General features: G+C 37.3%; 1 protein-coding gene across 5 annotated transcripts in view; it reads left to right on the forward strand.

Annotated features, from left to right (window-relative positions):
* ABCA3 (ATP binding cassette subfamily A member 3) overlaps positions 1-13,089 on the forward strand; it is a 137,404-nt gene that overhangs the window by 83,302 nt on the left and 41,013 nt on the right. For 4 of the 5 annotated variants that reach the window (XM_007499415.3, XM_007499414.3, XM_056805574.1 and 1 more), the window contains 5 exons: positions 4,648-4,802; positions 5,136-5,291; positions 5,739-5,949; positions 6,544-6,694; positions 10,862-10,960. In XM_007499415.3, the coding sequence (XP_007499477.2) occupies positions 4,648-4,802; positions 5,136-5,291; positions 5,739-5,949; positions 6,544-6,694; positions 10,862-10,960 (772 nt within the window). The remainder of the gene's footprint in view (positions 1-4,647; positions 4,803-5,135; positions 5,292-5,738; positions 5,950-6,543; positions 6,695-10,861; positions 10,961-13,089) is intronic. The other variant, XM_056805576.1, reaches the window with a different exon arrangement.

Here is a 13,089-nt window from a genome sequence, read left to right on the forward strand (position 1 = left end):
TTAATCTGAACTCTAAACTTGTTTGTGGTTGGATTTTTTACTATTTTGATAACTATATTTCAATATAATTAATTTACTTTTTTGAACTATATATCTTATTTTATGCATTTAAAAATATTATTCTGAAAAGGAACCTATAGTTTCACCAGACTACCAAAAGGGTCCATAATACAAGATAAGTGAAGAACTCGTGCTCCAGAGGAGCCTTTCAATTTGCCCCTCAACCTTTATCTTTAAAGGAAGGATGGATAATTACTTAAAGGATTCTTATTCAGATGTGCATTGGATTATATGACCCCTGAGGTCTCTACCAACTGAAATTCTGCTCTCGCTATTATGATCCTCCATTCTCTCTCTCTCTCTCTCTGTCTCTCTCTCTCTCTCTCTGTCTCTCTCTCTCTCTCTCTGTCTCTCTCTCTCTCTCTCTCTCTCTCTGTCTCTCTCTCTCTCTCTCTCTCTCCCTCTCTCCCTCTCTCCCTCTCCCCCTCTCCCCCTCTCCCCATCCGGCCTTCAGCATCCTTTGCTAGATCATCATTTTTCCCTTGTCCCCTAAACAAAGTTGTCCTTCAAGGCACTGTCCTGGACCTTCTTATCTTTACCTCTCTGTTCTGTTGTTTGATGAAGTATCTTTTCATGATTAGGTTACAATTAAAGGAAAAGGAATAAGACATTTGCTAATTAGAAAGTCATTGGTGATTTTTAAGAGAACAGTTTCACTGAAGTGGTGGATGGAGAAACCAAGTAGAAGGCATTTGAGGAAAGCAGAGGAAGTAGGAAGCACTAATTGTAGATAGCCTTTTTGAGAAGTGCAGGATAAAGTGGATGACTTTAAGGATTACAGAAACAGATCATATTCATAGACCGGTGGGAATCAATTGGTGAAAAGGGAGAGATTGAAGATTAATGAAGGAGAGAATGATTGCTAGAACTAGATCTTAGAGGAAGCAGAAAAGGAAAGGGAAGTGAAATCAAGGGTACAAGAACCCCTACTAGATCTATACCACAATGTGATCATAGAAAGAGGAAAAGGGCCCATATGTACAAAAATATAGCAGTTCTTTTATTTGTTGCAAGAATCAGAAACAAGGTGGCAGTATCCCATACAGAATATATTAATGTAATAGAATATTATTACACCATAAGAAATTACAGAAGGGAAGGTTTCAAAGAAACTTGGAAGACTTTATGTACTGATAAAGAGTAAACTATAACAACTTATATAATTACAACATTGTAAAGACAAACAACTTTGAAAGACTTGAAAACTAATTGATGAAACTAACACAAATCCAGAGGACCAGTGATATAGCATGTTGCCCACACCTTGACAAAGAGGTAGTAAACCTAAGATGCAGAATAGGACATATGTTTGAAACACAAATAATTTGGGGATTTATTTTGCTTGACTATTCATATATGCTACTAGTGGGGTTTTTTCTTTGTTTTTTCCTAAGTGATAGCAAGCAGGAAAGAGTTTAGAAATAGAGTAGCCCACAAAAAAAAAAAACCTGGTTATTGAAATGTTTTTGAATGCATAAGTGAGAATAGAAAAAAATCACAGATAAGAGGACAGTTCTGAAAATTACACATTAAATTTGTTATATACTTAAAAAGAAGGGCAAGCTGTATATAGCAGGTTCTCATTTTCATTTGTAATCTTTTTTTTCCATTTTACTCTATATTTGGAAATACCCATTTTGTTTGGTGTTTCTTAAGTTCAGAGTAAGAAGTAATTTTTTAAAGCATATAGTATGGGTTTTGCCTTAGAGAAAAGTAAAGAAATATTTCCTTTAGTGACAAAGAAGGAGGAAAAGAACAAGTGATTATGATAAGTCTTGAGGCATCAGATACAGAAACTTAGAAAGATCACATCAGTGGACCTCAGTCTTCTCGTGAAGTAGATTAGCTTATCTATTATAAATTATGAGGATTAGGAGGCCAGTTAAGGAAAGGAAGAGATAAGAAAATATTCCCTGTTAATTTAGAGACCTATAGGGAATTGATAAGAATAGAATACCAATATAATTAGAAAGTTGTGGTCTAGACATGAGAGGTCCTGGGTTCAAATCTGGTCTGAGATACTTCCTAAATATGTGACCTTGGACAAGTCACTTAACCTCCATTGCCTAGCCCTTAGTGATCTTCTGCCTTGGAACCTATACACAATATTGATGCTAAGATGGAAGGTAAAGGTTTTTAAAAAGAAAAGAAAAGTAGTGAGGATACTTGCTGAGGCTATATACCATGAATTTGAAGTGAATGAAATCAACTTGATTCAATTATTTTTCAACAAGTGATGCCCAACTCTGCAGCAGAAGCATAGTAATTGGTTTGGTTCAAATTGATGCGCCATCAACAAAGATGAGGCTTTATTGGACAGGTGTGGCAAAAGAGAAGAGAAACAGGATTCTAGAGTTATAATAGCTAGTGTATCAAAAAAGTAACTGACCAAGAGGTCAAAGCTTGATATGGAATCAAGTAAGATCACATATAGGAAGAGGATAGACTTGGAGAATAGACATGGTTTAAAGAACTAGAGATCATGATATTTGTGAAGCTTGGATTTAGTGTGAGTGAGGAGAGAGTAGAAGAGTTGGAAATACATATAGTTGTGATCAGAGAGAGGAATTTCAACATTCTTGATCATGAAGTTGTTACCATTAGGAGAGGTATGATGAGATGGTGAGGTATGTCATGCTCATGCTGGTGCTGGTGTGTAGTTTAAATGGGCAGGAAAGGCAGTTTATTCCTAGAGACAGTGAGAACCATTGGAGTTTATTGAGTGGAGGAGTGACAAGAGCAGACTTTTACTTTAAGAAAATAATTTTAAACCAGAAGAATGTTGTACACAGAGACTGATACACTATGGCACAATCAAATGAAATGGACTTCTCTACTAGCAGCAATGCAAGGATCCAGGACAATTCTGAGGGACTTATGAGAAAGAATGCTCTTAGCACCCAGAGAAAGAACTGTGGGAGTAGAAACCCAGAAGAAAAGCAAATAATTGATCACATGATTCAATGGGTATATGATTGGGGATGTTGACTTTAAATGCAAATAGTAATAATATGGAAATAAGTTTTGAAAAATGATACATGTAAAACCCAGTGGAATTGCTGATTGACTCCTAGAGGGGGATGGGAGGAGGAGAGGGGAAAAAGCATGAATCATATAACCATTGAAAAATATTCTAATTTAATTAATCAAATAAATAATTTTAAAAGAAAATAATTTTGTCAGCTGTGAAGAGGATAGATCAGAGCAACTTGAGGCAAGAATAATTGGAAAAAATTATTTTCCCCATGCAATAGTGATTAATTGCTTGACCTTATTTGAGGGTGTTTTTTCCCTAAAATCCCATTTGATGAATTAACATAACTCCACATTTGCTGGAATGATGGTTCCCAATGTAATATTCAGATATAACCTGCCTGAGGTAATGAGAGAGATCCCTCTCTTAAGGCCCTTTATCTAGCTAAGTTACTTTGTTTAAAGACCCTTCACTATGACCAGCAACTTTCTGCCCCCAAACTTTTGTGAATTTGTTATACCTAACAGTGTAACCAATGTAATGAGATTAATTACATAAACCATATATAAAACCCTTCTCATCCTAGTTTTATGTTATATTTCTCACAACCTTCCAAACTAATTCAAAACTCTTCCAATAATTACCTGATTAATCTCTTCCATTTCATTCTGATTTCCTTTGATATTTTACTCAAGTAGTAAGAAGAAAATAATTTCTTGCTTATCAATATGTTACTTAAACATTTTTTACCAGTTTTGTGGGTTTTGTCTCCATTAGCTGATTGTAAGCTCCTAAACCTTAGGGAATCATTCTTACTTCTGTTATGCTCTCTCCCAGGCCCTCGTACAATGATGGTGAACCTTTTAGAGACCGTGCCCAAACTGCAATTTTCACACTATAAGTGAGCCCCCTGCCTTACCCCAGACAAGGGAGGGAGGAAGCACTCCCTTTGGGCTGCTGGACAGAGGGGCAGTGACTTGAGAAATGTCCTTAGGCAAGCATAGAAAGGGGAAAGGAAGTAGCCCCTCCAGCTTGCATGCCAAAGGTTCACCAACACATCCCTAGTACATCCCTTCTGGGAAAAGGGAAGTCAGCTAGTCTTTGTGAATACACCAGGAGGGTAAGGTTCAAGCCAAGCTAACAATCATTTATTAAGCACCTGCTGTGTTTTGAAGTGGGTGAAAGTATTGTCAGACAGGTTCTGGGGAATATAAAGAAAGGCCAATCAAATGAATCAAGCAATATCCCTACCCTCAAGGAGCTCACTTCCTAAGGAAGGAGAAGACATGCAAATAACTATATTCAAATAAGATACAGACAGAATGAACTAGAGATAATATTAGAGGGAAGGATTAAGGAAAATCTTCTCTCGGAAAGTGGGACTTTAACTGGGACTTGAAGGACATCAAGAAAACCAAGGGTGGAGACTAAAAAGGAGAACATTCCAAGCATGAGGGATAGCCAGTGGAAATTCCTGGGTTTGGGAGAGGAGCAACAAGCAAGGAACTTCAAAGAGGCTAGCATTACTCATAATTAATCTCCAGCTGCTGATGGGGAATGAATTAATCCATCGTCACTAAAGTTGTGCTGGGTCATTTTCTGCTTCTTCCTAGGTCTTTTTCCTCCTACAAGTGGACGGGCATATATCAATGGGTATGAGATCTCACATGACATAGTTCAGATCAGGAAGAGCCTGGGCTTATGCCCCCAGCATGATGTCCTCTTTGACTATATGACAGTGGCTGAACACCTTTATTTCTATGCTCAGGCAAGTCTAAAATAAATACATTTTTTTTTTTTGCTTAGCTCACACACTTGAGGTGGTCTATACTCTCCTCACCCAAAGTGTATTTTGATGAACTCTGGAGAAAGGGAAGGAGGTACAGAGATGAGAGATGCAGAGGAATTGAAGATGGGGGAGGAGATATTAAATAGTTATGGAACTTGCCCATCTTCACAAAGCTAGTAAGTCTCTTAGGCAGTACATGAACCCACATCTCCTGACTTTTAAATTCAGTGCTCTATCAGCTCTACAGTGCTGGGTCAGGCTCCTTTCAGAAAGCTGCAGGTCTAAAGCTCTCTCCCATGCTTGGTCTCATAGATGAAAGGCTTATCTGAACAGAAATGTCCTGAGGAAGTCAATCATATCTTGAACATTCTTGATCTGGAGAATAAACGCCACTCGCTTTCAAAGTCACTAAGTGGAGGAATGAAACGCAAGGTCTCTGTTGGCATCGCACTCATAGGAGGCTCAAAGGTACGGTATTGGGTGGAACCAGGTAGCCTCTGCAGACTGGCAAAAACATTAGCTGAACCAGACTTGAAGAGCTTGTATGACCATTCCTCCTAAGAAGACTACTAAGATATCCTCAGTGGGCAATCAGATCATTAGTTAGGTTAGTATGGGGGAGGCAATAGTGAGGGGATCAGGTTTACTCCTGGGCCTTTTGTCTGTCCTTAGACAACTGACCTTGCCTCACTCTTTCATCTTAGCCAGAAAAGTGAATGCCTAACAGATAGTATATTTCACATAGCAGCTGCTATATCTAAGTAAAACTCATTGTTCCCCTGAATGGACCATTACAGTGGTAAGAACATTTTCACCAACAGGAAAAGAACATACAGGAACAGGACCCCCACCTGACTTGGTAAGTGGCATGGTACCATTTGACTAGTCTTTTGACTGTCCCTTTTGGGTCTATAGGTAGTGATGCTAGATGAACCAACTTCAGGAATGGATCCAATTTCACGGAGAGCCACCTGGGATCTCCTTCAACAGCAGAAAAATGACCGCACCATTGTGCTGACCACACACTTCATGGATGAAGCTGACCTCTTGGGGGACCGAATTGCTATTATGGCCAAAGGGGACCTGCAGTGTTGTGGCTCATCACTTTTCCTCAAGCACAAATATGGTGAGGAGGACAAGGGAAGAAAACCAGGTGTCTCTACTCCTTTCTCTCATTGCTGATTTAGCATCAAACCCTTTGTAGGTTCATGTCATGCATGGTTCCTGAAGTCTAGTAATGAAAAGCTTTCTTACCTTGAACTTCCTGGATCCTAGACCCTAGGTACAACATATGTAAAGATAAGCCATATTGGTATCTAATAGAATTCTGGCTCAGAGAGTAGGTAAATGTTCCAAAGCAAGGATTTTTTCCCCTATAGATGTCTTTATTTTCAACTCTAACAAAATTCAGGAAATTAATCTAATGGAATTTTCTAACCTAGTTAGTTGTATAGTTGTAGCAACCTTCTTCCTAAATTAGTTTCTTTATTAATCCAATCAGCCCCAAACTCATATTATCAAGCCTTCTGATGAGGAATAGGAGACAAGATTCTAAGTAAAAATACTGATCTTCTGAGATCAGCTCTTTTATGCATGCAAACAAACCATTCTCTACCTAGGTTCTCTATCTCATCTCCCATGATACTTACTAAGTGTGGTCTAGAGAAGAGAACTATTAAAACGTCTGGTTTCATCCAGGCTTTTACATGCCTTCTTTCAGGTGCAGGGTATCATATGATCATAGTGAAGGAACTCCATTGTAACACCAGTGAAATTTCTCGTCTGGTTTATCATCATATACCAAATGCCATTTTGGAGAGCAACGTTGGAGCTGAATTATCATTTATCCTCCCCAAGGAGAGTGCACATAGGTATGAATCCAAAAGAGTTCTAAACCAATTTCTTTTATTTGCTCAATGTCTGCAATTATTTTCTGGATTCCAGAGATTTGGTAGATGAGTTCTGATAGACAGGGGCTTGTGATATAAGTTACTTATATTGCCACCATATGCATAGTATAAGCAGTTAGGAAGTTCACACTATGAAAAGCACTCTTAATAAACTACTGGAACACAGATAATCTTGAGGAAGGTGTAAAAGAGTAATGAGTACATCACTGGTACAGAGATAAACACCACCAAATTCTCAGAAAGGAGTATTTTGCACTCCCAAAACTGGGTGAGATCAGAATTTGAAGCAGAAGACTTTTCTACTTTCTATAAAGCAAACACATGATTTTGCTGTATACCTTGGGGAAAAGCTTAAGTCCTTTGCTTCTAATTTAGTCAGTGTAATAATTTTTAAGGTGCAGCCCCAATGAATTATTTTTTAAATGTTCTTGATTTCCTTCTTGAGGTGATTATATAATCCATTGTCAATTTTTTCATAAACTAACTTACCTAACCCATATCTGAAATTCCAAAAAGAAATTGATTTATTAGGGACTAATTCATTAGCTTCTTTGGATTTACAATGACCATATAAGCATCATGCAATAGATAGAGACTTTGGATGCTCAGTCCTACAAGAAGGTAAGGATATCAAGTTCCATAGATAAGTGAGCATTATCTTATTGAGTTCTGTAAAATAAGTGGATTAAGAAGTTGCAGAAAACCTCACACCACAGTTCACTGAATCTTCCTCATGAGTAACTAAAAATGCCAAAAAATCAAAAGGGGAAGAAGATAAAAGAACAACCAAAGAACTTCAAAAGAGAATGGCCTTTTATGTGAGGAAAAGAAAAGGACAAGAAAATGAGCAAATAGCAGGAAGAAGAAGCCTTCAATGTATGACTCTGTCTATGAAGTAGCAAATGATCTTCAGGGATGGTCCAAGGAGCAAAGTTGGCCCTAACATAAGGTAGATCAAAGTATATAATGAATAAGTGAAGGAGGACCTGTTGGGGATAGTGTAAGGCCTGGGTCTTAGCACGTGTCATCAGTGGCCAGAAAAAAACTGAAAAACATAAACAACTCAAAGAACCAAGCCATATTCAGCAAGCATTTAGCATATGCCTTCTATGTACTACTCATTGTGCTAGAATAAGGGACTGCAAAGACCAAACAGAACTCAAGTCTCTGTCCTAATGGAAGAAAAAATATTAAAGAATATCAAGGGAAGTTTTGCAAAAAGAGGAAAGGGCCTGGACTTTTATTCCCAGATTTCAAATTATAATGTAAAGCCAAAATAATCAAAACTATTTGATACTGATTTAAAATAATGAAAAAAAATGATCTTAGAATAGGTTAAATACTAACAAGGCCAAATCAGGAATAGAACCACAAAACATTAGGAAAGGTTCTCATTTAGCAAAAATTATCAGGAATACTGGATAGTGGTTTGGCAAAATTGACACTAGACCAAACTTCTTACCATTTTAAGTGACTCAACCAAAGGGGTACTGGAATCAGCATGAAAAATCCCTCCCAACAGGGCAGCTAGTTGGCTCAGGCCTAGAGGTGGGAGATCCCAGTTTCAGTTCTGCCTTAGACACTTCCTAACTGGGCAAGTCATTTAACCCCCATTGCCTAGCCCTTACTACTCTTCTGCCTTATAACTAATACACAGTATTGATTCTAAGACATAAGGTAAGGATTGTTGGGTTTTTTTAATGCCTCCCAAGACCTGATTGTTAAATTTTCAGTGTGAGCATTACATCTTAGAAATCTGCAAACACTACAAATCAAGGCTTAATTTGTTTTGTTGTTTTTACCATATGAGTCTCATCAACATATATATCATTCTTTTGATTCTACTTTCTTTATTCTACCTCATTTTATATACATTATGGACTTAAGAAAGGATGGGGGGCAGCTGGGTAGCTCAGAGGATTGAGAGGGCTAGATCAAGAAACGGGAGGTCCTGGGTTCAAATCTGACCTCAGACACTTCCCAGCTGTGTGACCCTGGACAAGTCACTTGACCCTCATTGCCAAGCCCTTACCACTCTTCTGCCTTGGAGACAAGACAGAAAGTAAGGGTTTAAAAAAAAAGGATAGGGAAAATATTAAGAATGCAGATTAAACTTATAACTGCCTTGCTTCAATTGTTTTTCATATAACTAGTTGTTAAACTTTTTACCAGGATACTACTGGCCACAAAATAAATGTTTTTAAAGCACTCAAAAAAAACTAGAGCAAAAAAATAATTAGATTTTTTGTGTACTTTAAAAATTTTGATTATTGTCAGGACTACCAAGGACCACCTGTTTGGGGTTCCCAAGGGGTAAGAATTCAGACAGACTCAGGAGGGCTGATGGCAAGCAAGTGCCAAGTTTATTGATCACAGCTAGTGTTACATAGGACAATGTTACATAAGCGTAAGGATTGGGTCATTTTTTTATATGGACAATGGTTAGTAAATGATTTACAATCTTAGTACAATGACTTTAGTTTACCTCATCAAAGCTTAGACAGAGTTTTCTATAGGCTGATAAATCAATATGTCAGTGTATAATGATCTAACCCAGATTCTCATAGAAACCCTACATCAGTAGTTTCTTAAAAGGATATGTAGTTTCTGCAAAGTGCAGCAAGGAGGGGTGGAAAGGAAGGATTTGGGGGGCCTCATGTGAGGAGTGAGCTACGTATTTGGCTTTATCTAGACTATGGCTTTGATTTTACTGGGGTCCACTCTCACTTCTGGGGGTCTCAGATTATAGGTGGCCCAGTAGATTGAGAGCCAGGCCTAGAGATAGGTTCAAATCTGGCCTCAGACACTTCCTAGCTGTGTGACCCTGAGCAAGTCATTAAACCCCCATTGGCTTGCCCTTATCACTCTTCTGCCTTGTAACCAATACATAGTATTGAGTCTAAGACAGATAGTAGTGGTTTTTTTATCATTTGATAATATTAAAAAATTTTTCTATCAAATACTTGAGATAAAACTGTCTGAAATTTATGTGGAACTTATTCAAATCCAGCAGAATAAGAACTACATTCCATTTCATAGAATATCAAAGGATATAAAGAAGTAAAAAGGAAATGTAGACTATCAGTAATCTCACAAAAAAAAAGATCCCATCCCTATCAAATTGGCAAAAATAACTACATTCAGGGCTGGCAAGACTAAAATGAAATAGACAACATTGCTATTAGTTATGAAATTGATCTAGTGTTTTTCCAGAGAAATCAAGAATTAAGTGAAATAATAAGAATTAGAAAAATTGTGTAACCTTGTACCTAACAGTTCCCTTGCTAGTACTGTATTCCAAGGAGATTATTGACAAAAATGGGGCAGGAGGGGGAGATTCATTGCAAAAAAAATCCTAGAAGCTCTAGTTATGTTATTAAAAATTAACAAAACTAAACCAGAAACAAATTAGGTATATATAATAATTAATATATAAATAATAAATCAATATAATGATGATATTGATGATGATGATAACTAGAATCTGTATAGCTACTACATAGCACTATGCTAAACACTTACCTCATTTTATTCTTATAACAACCCAGACAGGAGGTGCAATTATTATCTCCATTTTACAGTTGAAGAAACTGAGACAAGTCAAATAACTTACCTAAGGACTCACAACTAGTAAAAGTCTTAGGCTAGATTTGAACTCGGGTTTTTTGACTCCAGATTCAGGGCTAAAACACCTAGCTGTCTTGGGCAAGGAATGACTGAATAGATTATGATATATAAAATGTAATAGAATATAACTTCAATGAGAATTGATAGTTTTGAAGAATTCAAAGAAGTAAAAGAATACACATGTAAAGTGATGCAGAGTAAAGAAAACAGAATGAAAAAGAATATTATACATGCTGACAAATTACCATGCAGCAAATTCATGCTATACATATACCCAGAAAAGGTGAAAAGTGAAAAGGATGGTATAGTTATCGCTTTCTTAAAGCTGATATGCCTTTTGGAATGGAGCTAGCAATTGTGGGGGAGAAATTATAGTCTTGGGTTTGTTTTATTTTACTTATATGCTTATTTTTCTTATATAGTTTACATACTTTTTTCCACATATTTTTTTAAAGGACATCCAAACTGGTCATTTTCATTCTATTCCCTTCCTCCTTGTAGGTTTGAAATTCTATTTACTGAATTGGAACTGAAACAGAAAGAGCTAGGTATTGCCAGCTATGGTGCATCTGTTACCACCATGGAAGAAGTCTTCCTTAGGTAAATATTTAACTCTGAGCTTTGTTGCTATGGTCTCTTAGAGTTTAGAAGTATTGGTGAGAGCAGCTAGGTAGCACAGCAGATAAGAGTGCCAGGCCTGGAATCCAGAGTACCTGGGTTCAAATCTGGCCTCAGATATTTCCTAGTTGTGAGATGCTGGGCAAATCACTTATCCCCAATTATCTAGCACTTACCCATCATCTGCCTTGGAACTGATATTTAGAATCGCTTCTTAGACAGAAGGTAAGGGTTAAAAAAATAAAAGTAGTAGTATTGATGGTTGAGATACTGGAGGAAGAATTATTGCTCTTAAATGTATTCTAAAATGTCTATCTCTGCAACAGAGATAGGCAAATTGGCAAATTGATTTAGAAAGTCAAAATACTAATGCCTAAGGTTAAAATATGTATTATTTCCCTTAGATTTATTCTAGATACTATTGTGAATATTATTATAATATGACAGATACTTAACTAAAGCTTTAATTTAGACAGTTTTGCCAGGAAAAGGTACATGAAGAATGTTTTCCAGTCCAGATTTTCTCTAGGTGAATACTTAGAAGAATTAATAACTTAATAACTGGCATTTGGTTCTCCCAGAATTATTATACCAGATAAGTCCTTCACTAACATAATTGGAGAATTCTCACACTGTTTGAGACATCTGTAGCAAGTTGCAGTTTAGAACAATGGATACCAGTTGTCAGAAAGCCTGAGTTCTGGTGTAAGTTTAATCACTTAGCCATGCCACCTTAGCCACTTTAACCTCTTTGAATTTGTCTGAAATGGCAATAAGAATAACTCCTTTGCCCCCCTCCTTGTAAAAACTTTTAAATACTATATAAATATTAGACTGATCCTCTGATGTATATTGAGATTAATTTGGTTAAACCCCTGTGCTGCTTCCAAACTGAGTTTTCTGCATTAGTGAACAAAATGAGGACTGAAAATGTCAGACTGAGTAAATGCATTTTTAATACCCAGGTCTTTTAGAAAGGTGATTTAGAAGCCAGACAACAGGAGTAAAAATGATCTGATCTATTTTTATGTTTTCTCCCAGGCTATCCACCATGCCTGAAATAATCCCCCTCTGCCTTTTGGAATCCCTGGGGTTCTTTGTTTGTTTGTTTGTTTGTTTGTTTGTTTGTTTTTCAAAGAATTGGCTCAAGGAGCAACTAGGTAGCTCAGTGGATAGAAAACCAGATCTAGAGACCAAGGTTCAATCTGGCCTCAGACACTTCCTAACTGTGTGACCCTGGACAAATCATTTAACCCCAATTGCCTAGCCCTTACCACTCTTCTGTCTTGGAACTAATGCTCTGTATTGATTTTAAGACAAAAAGTAAGAGATTTCAGCTCAAGTATCACATTCTGTATAAGAAGCCTGGAAAGGTAGAAAGTGGCCGTGTTGTAAAGAGCTTTTTAATGCCTAACAATGAAATTTACATGAGATCATAAGCACTGGATTTTTTTTGAGAATGGGGATGATAAGGATTTTCACTTTAGGAAAATTAATTTAATAACTGGGGGGATGGACTAAAGCAGAGACTTGAGCTAGGAAGACCAAATAAGAGGTTCTTGCAGGAGTTCAGATGAGACATAATGAAGGCAAGAACCAAGGTGGTCAATAGAAAGAGACATGTGTGAGGGATGTTATAGAGATAGAAATTAAAAGGTTTGGCAATTAATTAGGCATATGAAGTGAGTGAGAAAGAGTTGAGGATAACATTAAGATTTCAAATGGGGGAGGGGGGGCAGCTGGGTGGCTCAGTGGATTGAGAGTCAGGCCTAGAGACGGGAGGTCCTAGGTTCAAATCTGGCCTCAGACACTTCCCAGCTGTGTGACCCTGGGCAAGTCCCTTGACCCCCATTGCCTAGCCCTTACCACTCTTCTGCCTTGGAACCAATACACAGTATTGACTCCAAGACGGAAGGTAAGGGTTTAAAAAAAAAAAGATTTCAAATCTGGAAAACTGGAAGGATAATAATGCCCCTAACAGAAATAAGGAAATTCAGAGAAGGGGTAAGTATAGATATTTCATATAGATTTAGACATGTTAAATTTGAGCTATCGAGGGAACATTTAGTTTTAAATAGTCAGTAGACAATTCTTAATGCGAAACTGCCTCT

Source organism: Monodelphis domestica, chromosome 7, assembly GCF_027887165.1.
Source record: "Monodelphis domestica isolate mMonDom1 chromosome 7, mMonDom1.pri, whole genome shotgun sequence".
Lineage (NCBI taxonomy): Eukaryota > Metazoa > Chordata > Mammalia > Didelphimorphia > Didelphidae > Monodelphis > Monodelphis domestica.